General features: G+C 50.2%; 1 protein-coding gene across 1 annotated transcript in view; it reads right to left on the bottom strand.

The window, feature by feature from the left end:
• The window catches only part of RYR3 (ryanodine receptor 3), a 437,519-nt gene that overhangs the window by 204,913 nt on the left and 219,768 nt on the right, over nucleotides 1–12,838 (bottom strand). Inside the window, exons 30-36 of the mRNA XM_013007256.3 lie at nucleotides 12,024–12,088; nucleotides 11,675–11,850; nucleotides 10,808–10,844; nucleotides 8,541–8,704; nucleotides 4,627–4,792; nucleotides 953–1,039; nucleotides 290–516 (exon numbers count right to left, since the gene is read on the bottom strand). Coding sequence (XP_012862710.2) covers nucleotides 290–516; nucleotides 953–1,039; nucleotides 4,627–4,792; nucleotides 8,541–8,704; nucleotides 10,808–10,844; nucleotides 11,675–11,850; nucleotides 12,024–12,088 — 922 coding nt within the window. The remainder of the gene's footprint in view (nucleotides 1–289; nucleotides 517–952; nucleotides 1,040–4,626; nucleotides 4,793–8,540; nucleotides 8,705–10,807; nucleotides 10,845–11,674; nucleotides 11,851–12,023; nucleotides 12,089–12,838) is intronic.

The following is a 12,838-nucleotide window of genomic DNA, read 5'->3' on the forward strand; positions in this document are numbered from 1 at the left end:
GAATGTAGAATCTTTGGTGCTTTTAATCAACAACACGGAGATAGATGTCCCCCTGTGCCCAGGCACACAGGAGCTATAACGAAGGTCCTGTGGCAAGAACATCATCTTGAATTTTCTGCCGCATCTAGGTAACTAACAAAAGTGACGATGGCAAAGACAGACCCGGACGCTTTCCGGGAAAACCCAGTCACCGTCCTACTCAGTAGAGCCCACGGCGCACCAGATGCTCCTGGTTCCTTTGTGCGCATGTCTGGCCCTGCCTGCCCTTCCTCTCCGGACCCTCGCGTACCGGTTCTCCTCCGGGATGTGGAGTGCCATCATCTGCAGGGGCTCCAGGCACTGGACCGCCCAGCCGTGGCGCTCGCTCACCCGCTCCGTCTCCACCTTCAGGAAGCTGCTGGGCATGCGGCTCCAGAGCACCGGCTGGATGGTCTGGACGTCTAGCCGAGGCGGACACTCTGGGACCAGGTTCTTCTCTTCGCTCTTAAAGATGGCAGCCGACAGGGGCATGGCATTCTGCAGCAAGGCAGAAAAGCATGGTGACGGTAAGAGCGTGTCAGTACCATCTCCACTGTTGAATCATGCAACTGGCTCTTGATAACCAAAATGGTTATAATGCATTCGAGACAAATCTGGAGTGGGGTGGGGTGGGGTGGGGGTTTCCAAAGGTTTTGTCAGCATGAATTAGGAGCTTGCATAATGGATTATCGGAGCAGTAATTAATTTTGCCCATACCCAGTGGAAGTGGAAGTTGAAAATTGTGAGCACACACATTTTGGCCACCTGAATTTCCTAGGCAAGTGTGGGGGTACAGGAGCACCGAAGCGGGAGGGAATTTGAGAAGGGACAGGGCTGTCTGGCTTTCTGAGGTCTGGGATTTTTTTCTCTCTCTCCTAATGGTCAAGTTTGCCTTCTGTTGCCATGGCTTTTAGACCAGGGGGCAGATCAATACCTTCAGCTTCCCAAGCTCAAACTGAAACAGAGACGTGCTGGTGGGCTGCAGGAAGACCGCGGGAAACACTTTGGTGTTGGGCTCCACCTGGAAACCAAAACAAGACGAGAAGTTGGCCGAGAGTTATACAACCATAGCAGTGTGGAGGCAACAGCCTCTGTTGTGGATTCCACCGTGTGAAATCCCGCCCCGGTACCTCTGGTGTGATCCCGTTGGAAAGCCTTCCTTTGGTGATGTGAAGGAGGTCATAGAAAGGAAGTGTGGGTCCTAAACCTCATTTGAGTTACAAAAAGAGCCACCCAGACACACATCAGGGAAAGGCCACCACCAAGGAGAGCCCAGGGGCACCAAGGCCCAACAAAGTCCACCCGGCTGCTGACAGCAGAGAGACCTGAAGGGGTAAATGCAGACTTCTCGCCTCCTGAACTAGGAGGAAATGCGTTTCTGCTCTTCTCCAGTCACCCCTTGGGATGTAGTCCCCCTGGCATTGCTCCAGCAGCACCAGGTCACAAACACGATGCCCAGTCTCTGGCTCTATTGTGCCAGACCCCAGATTTGAGCCGGGAGAGGTGCGAGTCTATAAAACTCTAGATGTGATGCCGTTCCGCCGTTCTTCATGGCCAAAGCCATCCCTGGCCTGGCCCTCCGATTCTCCGAACACCTAGTCTGTACCCTCTCCTTAGATTACAACTGGTGGCCCTCGAGCCCGAGTCTTCAGCAAGCACCGTCTTGGGGATGGGAGACAATCAGTCACATTGACCTCTAGCCTCAAAAACTCAGACAGGATAACGACCCTCCTCTGGTATGTGCTCGTGATCTGGTGACATCTTCAGAGAACATTCTTCTTAAAAAGCTCATACACACAGGTCACGTGCACTGGGATTTTGGCATATCTTTGTCGAGGGGCATGAGCCAACTCTTACAGGAAGCTCACATTCTGGCACATAAAGGGAGTCTGGATTTGGGGCTGGTGTGCTGTCCCCTGGCGAGTTACTCTCCTGCTCCCTGGTGGGCTTTTTCTCTCTCCTTTTTGTCTTTAAGATCTGTTGCCAGGACTTGATTCAGACTCAGTGACCATGGAGGAGAGGGTGGAACTGGACGACAGGTCTCCTAAAGGCTGAAATCTTTCTAAGAAACCTGTCATCTTTGTTTAAAACAATTTTATGGCCACCTCACCCACGTCACCCAATTCAATAGTTCAGGCATATCAAGAAGAATTGTACAATCAGGACATGTGTTCAAATCACAAAGCGGTTGGCGAGTTTCAACCCTGGACCTTCTGGTTGTCAAGCAGCCAAGCGCTTAACCGCTGTGCCACCGGGATTCCCTTTGTACAGAAGGCACCTTTGATCATGAGGAGATCTATCTTGTCCTTGAAATAATAGGCGTTTCATCTCTAACCCCGTGTGGAGGTCAGGCTGGGGAACTGGCCTGAGTGGAAAGCTAGGCGGGGCCCGCTCCTGCAGCAGTGTGACTGGGGTGGCAACCACCAGGGAGCCTTTCTTGAATACTCATTTCATTTCTCATCTCCCTACTGGTTATGACGGTAAGCGGGCAGGGAGAGGTTTGCAAACTGCGCCGCAGTCGTTGATGGGGAGGCCTGACACACACTGTGGGGAAGGATGCTTCTCTCCTCGTTTTGGTTACTGGTCCTTTCTGAATAGAAAGCCCGTGTATAAATATTGCCGCTGCCCTGCTCCTCTTGAGATAATTGAAAAATGAAAATGGTTACAGCACCAGAATAACAATTATTCCAACTGCTCAGACACCAGACGCCTGGCTGGGCATGTCAGTGTCTCGCAGGGAGTGAGCGGGGTACCAGCCTCCCCCAGAGCGTGGCTGGCAGGGAGCCTACCCTGGCCCATTTACAGCCACATTCCTCAGGGCCAGTCCTGACTGGGACCACCCAGGGAGTCCTCAGGATTTATACACCTACACAGAGCAGAGGCGGGGATCTAGCAGGTGGGTGCCAAAAGACAGCTCAGAGAAGTCAACTGGTCCAAAGTCACTCTGGAGCACATGTGGAAGGGGATAGAAGCTGCCACATCATCTTTACCGAGAGCCAAGCCACAGCTCCTGTGAGTGCCATGGTGACTGCTTTTATTGTATTTGTTTTTGAGGGCGGGGTTTTGGGGTTTTTTGGCTCTCCGTAGCTGGGTTAGCCTTAAAAGTTATCCAGTGCTTTAGAGTGCCCCGCAGCTCAGGGAGGACCCTGCAGTCAAACTCATTAAAAAAGTTAATGGGAAAAGTTAATGGATTCTGAAGGAGAGTAGCAGTGTATATAAACACCTTTTCCAGGGACTGAGGGGAAGGAGGAATCATGAGAAAGTACTAGAAGAATACATTATTTTCTGCCCCAAAGCCTGGTTTCTCAAAGGCCTCTTTCTGAAAATGGCTGTTGAGTGTCCAAGCTTGCCACGTGACACTGACAACAGTCCCCTCTCTCCAGGAGAGGGAGGAGGTGCACAGGGTGTCCCCCAACAAAGGCTCTGGCGAGTGCAGGCAGTTGCCTCGATACAGCGGTGATGTCTCAGGCCCAGCTGTTCCTGGTCACCCAACATCTAGCCCATCACTCAGCCACAGGCCTGGCACCTGGCGGCTCAGAGGCTCTCCTGCCTGTGGCTGACTCTGTACCCTGATGCCCTAGTGTGTGACCCTCTACCACCCCAGGTCTTTTTACAGGCCCTCGAAGGGTTCTGGTGGCTTCGTAGGTTATTTGTTGGACTGCTAACTCCAAAGTCAGCATTTCAAAACCACCAACTGCTCTTCAGAAGAAAGACTGGGCTTTCTGCTCCTGTCAAGATTTACAGCCTCTGAAACCCAAAGGGGGCAACTCTCTGTTGGCAACTACTCTATGGTGGTGTGGTTTGGGTTTGTTACTTGGGACAGCGCCCCTAGAACACTGTTGCCTTCTTGAAACACTGTCGCTTCCTCTGCCTTTCCAAAGGGATTCCCAACACTCCTCATTACCAGCCCCTCCCTCCCCACGGTCTGTGCATTCCTCAAACACATATTCAATTTCCCCATTGCTACTAGGTTTTCTGTAGAGTAGGCCTTGCCATTGATGAAAGTGAGCACTCCGGACTTCTGTCACTCTGTCCACACCACCTTGTGACTTTCCATTCATCTCCCTGGAGGGTCCAGCAAGCTCCACACAGAAAGCTAGCTCCCTATTTAGCACTTCCAGCAGCAGGCTCTGGGGTGCTCTAGGATTTTCGGTTTTTTGGTCCATAATTTGAAAAATGCTTGGTTAGACAGAATCAGTTCTGAGGCATTTCTCGAAGTTGTCTTTTGTGTGCACTGATGTTCACTGCAACACTTTATGAGGAGGATCTAAATCATGGCACTTCTCAACTTTACCCAGACACGGGGTGAAAATCTTGCTTCAAGATGATCAGGCTTCTTGCAGTGAATGACAGGTAAATGTCCCTGTGTGGCTTCTCTGAATAGGTCTTTGAAAGTTCACAGTCATAAAAGGAAGGAAACACAGTCTTTACATGGTGCATTTTTTTACAAGAATCTTGATATGATGATTTTCCCCACTGTATTTATTTCCCCCCTCCCCTACCCCCCAAAGTGGGCTCATCCACCTGAGACACTGTCATCAGGTGGGCGTACTGAGAGAGAGGAGAATGAGGAACACAGCTGTCAACTTCCAGACCGGGCTGTCATACCTGGTAGCAGGTGCCAAGTTCTCTCCCATTGGCGGAGAAGGACAGCATGCCCATCGCCAGATCCAAGAGGCAGCCGATCTCCAGGTCCACGTTACTGCGGCTTGATCTTTGGGAGTTGGCCACAATGTCCCCACCCCAGACCATGTAGCAGTTGCTGCGTTTCACACTAGGAATCAAAGAGAGAGGGACAGGCACAGAATCTGGCCGGGGGCGGTTTGTGACCACCCCCCAGGAATTACCTGCCCCAGACAACCTCCCATGAGTCTTTCCACCCCCCAATCACTTTCCTCTTCAGTGACTGCATCCAGCTTCAGCACGGCTTATTGAGGCAGGAGCCACGACTCCGCTCAGAGAGGGTCACCTCCCTCCCCATTGGGTCCAGGATTCAGCTAGCTCAGTGCCCACGCTCCTCTGTGGCCCGGGTCACAGGGGTATTGGTATTCCCACTCAGAGACGGAAAATTGAGGTCCAGAGGAGATGACTACCTTAGGCAGGTTTTTAGAGCAATTTGGCATAGAAGACAGAAATAGAAATTTGTATTCAAGGTCTCAGACTGGTGTTCAGAACAAAAGGTTATAGGACTTGAAAACTCAGGGCCTTATTCATTACAACGGCAGGCGTGGGCCCCCGGCAGACTTCCAAGTAGGTAGAGTTTGTCTCCGATGCCCTCCTACCGCCATGGAGTTCTAACCTCTGCCCTCTTAGCTTACTTCAAACTTGGGTACTTTTTCTCAGATACTTGTCTACCCCTCTCCGGAACAAAGAACTCCATTATAGGCATTTACAGTTGCATCCACTTCTCCATGATCTCATTTTCTGACATGTTGCATTTACAACAGTAAAAAAATTGATTTTGCACATTAACAATGATTGTCTGACAAGGATGAATGCCGAGGTCTCTAACCGGGTCTCTGAAAGACAGATCCTGTGTGCCCATAGAGAGAAAACTGGTATGATGTCTGAGGTGGAAGGAGGGAGGAAGTGTCGTCTTGCTGCTGTGATACCCAATGGCAGGTGGGGCTGTAGTAAGGCTGGCAGGGACAGGACAGTGCTCGGTGGGTCCCAGGTGACCACAGGGCATGGGGGCAGTAGCATCCAGGCCACTCTCAGGGCTGAGGAGGTAGCAGGACCCTGGGGTTTGGCTCGTCTTCAGCCTCAAGGGATGGCAGGAACAGTGTGAGCCAAGGTCAGAAGCAGCCCTATTATAGGGTCCTGGGGTGCATGGAGTCCCATGGACCCCACATTGCCTGACTGGTACATGTGCATTAACATACTCTTCTTCAATGCCAGGTGAGGGTGGGGCCAGCAGGTTGAATGGCTATCAGTTTAAGATCCAGGGCACTCGGCCATCATGGACTTGGAAGCAGCTCTGGATGACCAATTCTCATGGGAGCACAGAGGAGGATGTGGCAGGGCCAGTTAGTGAGAACCAGGAGTGCTTGGGCAACAGGCCAGTGGGCAGCAAATACCATCCCCGCTGAGGCACCCATGCCTTCCATGTGCAGACAAGGAATTGATTTTGGAATCTAACCATGTCACTGAGGAGTGGGTTTAAAAGCAAACTATCTGCATCTAAAAGCCTTTAAGTTCCAAAGAGTCATTCCTTAATTTTAAGATTTCAACTCCAATGGGCTTTGGACAAGATGTATGGGAGAACAGGTGATTCCAAGTCATAGACATTGGACGTGGTTAAGAGGCAGCTGGATGGGTCTCCTCCTCCATCTGATGCTGGCATACATCATGGGAGAGACCCACCCTATCAGGTCACGTTGTACGATTCTTCCCAGGGTAAATGAGAGTGGTTCTGCACACAATGCTAGCTCTTTTAAACACCCTGCGGTCGATCTGCTGTGATTCAGCTGGGTTCCCCGTTATACTGCTCGGCTCTGTTGGGGACAAGGATTGTGGCAGCAGCACCCTGGGACAGACTCTCTGCCAACTCAAAGTTCCTTTACTTCTCGACTGTTCTCATGTAGAATGCAAAGGGTTTGATTAGGATTCTCGAAGGCCCCTTCTAGCTCTAGAAGTCCTTTTCTCTCATGGCTGAAAACACCCTTTGTTAACACCCATTTCTTTCCTCTCCTCTGGGGGCTGTTTTCTCAGAGTGAATAACCTCAGGAAGGGGCCAAGTTGCTTCTAATGAGTTAGAACCACTGTTACATTTCCGTAAAGGTTAAAGGGCAGCCAGGCTAATGATTAAAGTACTATATGCATGCACAACTAATACGGAATTTGATTAACAAAGCATTGAAGCCGTGGGAGTGTGAAGTGGTGGGCTTTCGTCGTATGTTAAGGGACCAAATTTGAAATACCCTAAACAATGTGAACATCGCTCTTGTACTTTTTTTCTTACCATGCAGGACAGAATTACCAAGTATTTAATGTGTACTGAGACTTACTTTCATAATAAATGTTCAGATAAACCAAGAAATCTGACCAAGGTAGCAGAGCAAGCAAATGGGGCAATAAGACCAAGCAGGTGGATGTCTCTGCCCTTTGTTCTTCTGGCTGAAGAACACACTCTGGATTGGCCCGTTGCCTTCCCATGCTTCTCTCAACTAGATGCTGCTTACAGCATCTGTGCCGAGTCCCTCCACATGATGGACATTCCATAGCGACCATAACATCCTTGCTTTCGATTTCTACTGAAATCAACCCTCCGTGCATCGGAGTACACCTGTGGCTAATTTTCTGGAGGTAGACCACCAGGATTTCCCTACGGAGTATCGCTCAGTGAACTCTAATTGCCAACCTCTTGGCAGACAGCCAAGGGCGTTAACTATTTGTACCACCTTAGAGCACCTGACTCTACACACTACATGTGCATACAATAGCTGTTATTTATTGAATACTTGAGCCCAGCCACTGTTCTAAGCATTTTCCTGTGTATCAATTCACCAAGTCCTCACAATCATTCCAGGAGATCTGTATGATTATTTTATAAATCAGGCCCAGGGAGCACCTTGTTTTTACATCTACTAAATCGATAGTTTGACACTAAGCCCTGGCACCTTGTTTATGACCCAGACAGTTTGCTTCCAGAGCTCAGGCTCTTGGACTCTTCCCCACCACAGTCTCTGATAACCCAGCGATGTAACCGACCTCTGACCCCTGGGTGCAATGGGCAATGACATGTAAAGAGCATCGATTTTACAATGTTCCTGACTACGTGGAGGAAAGACTGGCTTGAGGAACAACTTACTGGCTTGCAGATGCATGTCTATAAAGGGAAGAGACGTTCACCCCCCCCTCTGGGCAGGGAACATGGATGGTGATCATAGGCTTGCTCTCTCAAGGCCACCTCTCAGGCACACCTGACTGAACATTCTTGGACTGCAGTAGCAGCGGGCAGGTGAGAGGGTACAGATGGGTGTGTCTGAAACTTGCTTGTCCTCTTAAAGAGCCTTAATTTCTACGGAGTGATTATAAATGATGCTTTCCTGTTTCCAGTCCTTTAAACTTTTGAGATGGGAAATTCTAAGCTTATCAGTTGCTGTATCATGTCGACATCTTTTTATTTCTTCTGAATCAATGCCTTTTGAGCCCCCAGGGGCATTCTCTCTCCTTCCGATGCCGAAGAATTTAAGGCTTGCTTAGAAAGCAAAAAAACTTCTGAGACTGACCCCAGATCCTCTTAACTTCCCGATTTGGAGCCCTCTCTACCCTAGGGTGTTGGAAGCACGGCAAAATTACTCTCTCCGTGTGCCAGTAACACCCCTTCTCACTGCCCCAGTCCTTGTGTCTTCCCCTTGCTTTTGCAAGCATTTTCAGCATGTGGGCTTCCTGTCTTGCTCCCTTTGAAGAGGGATTGTGAGATTTCCTGCCCTCTTTTTTTGGAGAGAGGTGGTGGGAGGGGAGGTGCTGGGGGTGAGGAGCCCGGTAGAAAACCCCGCCTCTCTTGGGAGCTTCTTTACCTTTCATGGACTCGGCCCCTCTCATCTCCCAGAGTCACGGTCACTGTGCAGTTTTTATTCAGGTCAAACTTGTCACTGTACAAGTGATAGTCTGGGGTCACCCATCCAACCCAGACACAGGAGGGGTCCTGTCCAGCGAAGATGCGAATTGCGTAGTAGCACTGCTGTGGGGAGACCAGAGAGAGGAGTGAGTGGCCATAGGGCAGAGTGGGCCCCACAGGCGGGCAGGATCACGCCGCCTAATTGGCCCACAATTCTAGAGAAGACTGGTCATTCTAGACATGGATGGAGGACCAAATAGGGAACTTGGGTTCCTCAGTTCCCCCTCTTGGCTTTGCTTTAGCACCTGGAGAAGGGGCTACTCAAGCTTTCACTCCTTGTTGACGGACACAGCAGTCTCCACTCGGAATGTTCAGGACACAGCATAGGCCCTCTGCTGGGAAGCAGGACTGACCCACACTGCAGAGGACAGATGGGCACAGCCTCTGTCCTCTGAGAGGCAACAGTCAATGGTCATAGCACACTGCTTGACTTCCTATTTGCATAGACATCCTTTGCTAGATGTTGGAAGCCTTGGAGAGAGGTTGCAAAACAGAGCCTGCACTGTGGCCAAACATGCTCCCTGTGGCCGGCACGCCAAATGGCAGGCACTTCTTGGTGGGCATCACAGCAGGTTTCAAAGTCTGTCTCGAGAACTATGCATGTTATGGATAGAACTATGTACTCCCACGAGCAAGCTATGTGGAAAGAGGTCTGGACTGCTTTTTCTGTGAATGCGACTCTTCAGAAATTGCATCTTTAACGATGCTATCGGTTTGTTTAAAAATGAGCTCGGACAGAAGCAGCCTGGGTCCTAACTCAGTATCTTCATCCACATGGGTGAGAGACACTCACACAAGGAGACAGAGGAAGGCTAGCCTGTGCCACTGCAACCTCAAGCCAAGTGATGTCCGGAGCCCCGGGAAGCTGGAAGAAAGGCGGAGACAATTTCTCCCTGCAAGCCGCAGAAGGAATCACCATCACGGACATCCTGGTCCCAGCCTCCCAGCCTCCAGACTGTGAGAGGGGGAATTCCTGGTTTGTGGTCATTGGTTGTGGCAGCTCTGGGGCAGAGCATGTTAAAACAACAGCTGAAGCATGGCACAGAGGACTCAAATATGAGAACTGCAAGGAGGCTGGAGAACGGGGCGGCGTGTCCTCTTCCTGTACGAAGGGTCACCATGAGTCAGAACAGGCTCGACAGCACCTACCCACCACCACTACCCACAGAGCACTGAAGGAGGTGGTGCTCAAGATGTGACAAAGTGGAGCAAATGCACTCTTAACGAGTTGATGCTTATTGGTGGTCTGGGGGGTGGGGGGGCTGTCAGCCAGATACACTTGGGCTTGAAGGCTGAGGTTGTCAGTTATTAATTGTGTGGCTCTGCACAAGTCACTGACTTCTCTCGACTCGGCCGTGGATAATCTCATCCCTCGTGTGTGTGTGTGTGTGTGTGTGTGTGTGTGTGTGTGTGTGTGTGTGATCAAATGGAAGTTTCCCACACATACTGAGTGTGGCAATCGTAGGATCAGATGGGAGTTTCCCACACATACAGATACACCAAGGCAAGCATATTAATCCTGATGATTGCTAACCTATGAGCTTGGGATTGCATAATAACATTACAGGAGTGATAGGAAACCTACTAAATAAGCATCTAGCCAGGTGGTAAAGGGGCATTAGGAAGTGTTTGCTTTTTGACGAAAGTCTAGCTGTATGGACAGAGGACCCAAAGTGGCTCCCTTTTTCTGGGCTGACTTCCTGCACCTTCTTCTCATCTGATTGCTTTCAACAGTATTCCCGGCACAGCATGGAGAGAGGGGAGAACTGTCTCACAGAAATGTATATCAAAGAGCAAACACAAGAGTTAAATGAATCCTCCTCCCTCCCACCTCGCCCCACACACTTTCCCAACTGATGTTAGTTTCAACGAGAAAGGCATTTCTGGGTCCTTGGGGGCAAATGGGCAACAAGTAAACAATGATGTCCAATTAGGCACTTTAGGTAGACTTTCACTTGGGTTCTGAATCACCATATTTCTTTCCCCCATTTGAAAAATGCCACTTCTGGAAGCATCCTTGCTCTGGAAGAATCACGATGGATGTGAAAAGACAGAGTCATTGGCAATTAAAGAGGCGCTGTAGACAGATCTTTGCTGTGAGGGGCATATTACCAGGCAAAGCAAAGAAGCAAATAATTAAAACCATAATTGAGCACATTTACTTACTGTTGTTGTATGAGAGAGGCTCTCTTGCGTCTGTTTCCTGGGGGGAGAAGAACCCATGTTTTCAATTAGTCAGCTGGATGGGGAAGACACAGTGCCGACAGACAATTGATCTGCCTTTAACCATCCAGGGAAGCTTAGGCAGCTGGGGACTTCCTACCCATGAGCCCAACAAGTCTGGGGAGTTGTTCCTTCGTAAGCTGTTTCCATGGGTCAGAGCTCTTGTCCCTTAGCTCAGACGATAGATCTGAGTTGGGGGTTGAGGCAGGGATTGTAAAAACGGAGGTAAGGATGACGGAAAAGTGATTATTCCATTTTCCCCAAACAACTGTGCTTGTTTCAAAATATTGGTAGATTGTGAAACTTTAGTACAAATCTGGACAAGAGAGCTCCAGGCAGGAAGACACTTAACTGGTGATTAAGATAAGTGATCTAGGAAGGAAAGCCATCAATTCACTCATCCTTTGGTGGGACGTGCTCATCTCATGCCAAGACGCCACTGCTTGCCTCTAGACACGTGAAGCAGTCTCTGATTCACGTGAAGGCAACACCGCCACTCCTTCATGCACCCACATTCATTTTTGCTCCCCCAATCCAAGAACTGTGGGCAGCAAGCAGGCTAGGGGCTCAGAGAAGTCATGGCAAACCGAAACTCTTTCACCAAATGGGACTCTGGTTAGCCTAATTGACCCCTCCCAACACAAAGCCCTCATCTCTCAGCCTGCCACCGAGAGAAGCCCTGCACTGAGGGCTCACGCCTGCATCAGAACAGGCAAGGCAAGGAGAACAAGGTCGAGTAACAGCGAGCAGGGAGCCCACTTGGCAGCGGGCACAGGGAACACTTCAGAGAGCCTTGGGGGTCACCCTCACCTTTTCTGGAAGGTCTCGCTGTCCAGACAGGGGCTGTGGCTGAAGGAGGAGTGGCACTCCACGGGCATGCTCAGGCGGCAGTAGATCATGCTGGCGCGGCTGTTCTGTGTGCCGAACGTCTTGTGGGACACCTTGAGGCACGGAGGCCTGTCCAGAGTGCTGTCTATCCTCACCACCTGGAAACACCCCCAGTCCTTAGCCTGATGTACCTGAGGGCCTGACTTTGACCCTGTCCTACTTTCCCTCATTGACATAACACACAGCAAGATGTTCTGTGAACTCTGAAAGCCAGGTATCACCAGGGGCAACCAAACCTCCGATTCTCATTGCCACAGAAAGCCTGCGCTACAGACAGGAACACATCTGCTTCTCGCTGGGGGAACTGATGATTGGAAAACATGTCCATTGGGTTTGCTGCAAGCACACGGGAGAACAGGTCCCAGCCTTGGGGGAGGAGCAGTACCTGAGTGGTGGAGTGCACCATTCATCGAGGCTGATCGTCAAGAGCCCTGGTGACAGTTACACATCAGGGGGCTAACAGTAAGGTCAACAGTTCAAAACTACCAGCTGCCCCAAGGGAGGAAGACAGGGCTTTCTACTCCCATAAATAGTTACAGTCTCAGACACTCACAGGAGCAGCCCTACCCTGTCCTGCAGGATTGCTATGAGTCGGCATTGCCTTGATGGCAGAGAATCTGAGATCTGTTGGGGTAGGGGGTATTATGGATTGAATTGCTCCCCTCACCCCCGCCCCAGTTATGCATTCTAAATGCCTATCCTTGTGGATATAATCCCTTTTGGGAAGTGGACCATCTTTGTTAAGACTGCATCCACGCAGGGTGTGTTCTAAGGAGGGATATCGATGTGTTCTTTGGGATATCGACAGAGCAGAGCGGCAAGCACAGACGGAGCGGAAGACTCGGGTCACAGGACTGTCTCCAAGGAACTATGGAACAGAACCTTAGACAAAGCAAACAAAAACCCAGATCTCCTCCCAGCCAACAGAGGGAAAACGTTCCCTCTAGCTGGCACCCAGAATCCAGACTGACAGCCTCCTGAACTGTGAAAAAAATTAGCCATTTGTTAAAGCTGCCTACTTGTGGTATTTCTGTTACCACAGCACAAGGAAACTAAGATGGAGGGAAGTGGCAAAAAAAAAAAAAA

This window comes from Echinops telfairi, unplaced genomic scaffold, assembly GCF_000313985.2.
Source record: "Echinops telfairi isolate 266 unplaced genomic scaffold, ASM31398v2 ScPeMD7_18;HRSCAF=68, whole genome shotgun sequence".
Classification (NCBI taxonomy): domain Eukaryota; kingdom Metazoa; phylum Chordata; class Mammalia; order Afrosoricida; family Tenrecidae; genus Echinops; species Echinops telfairi.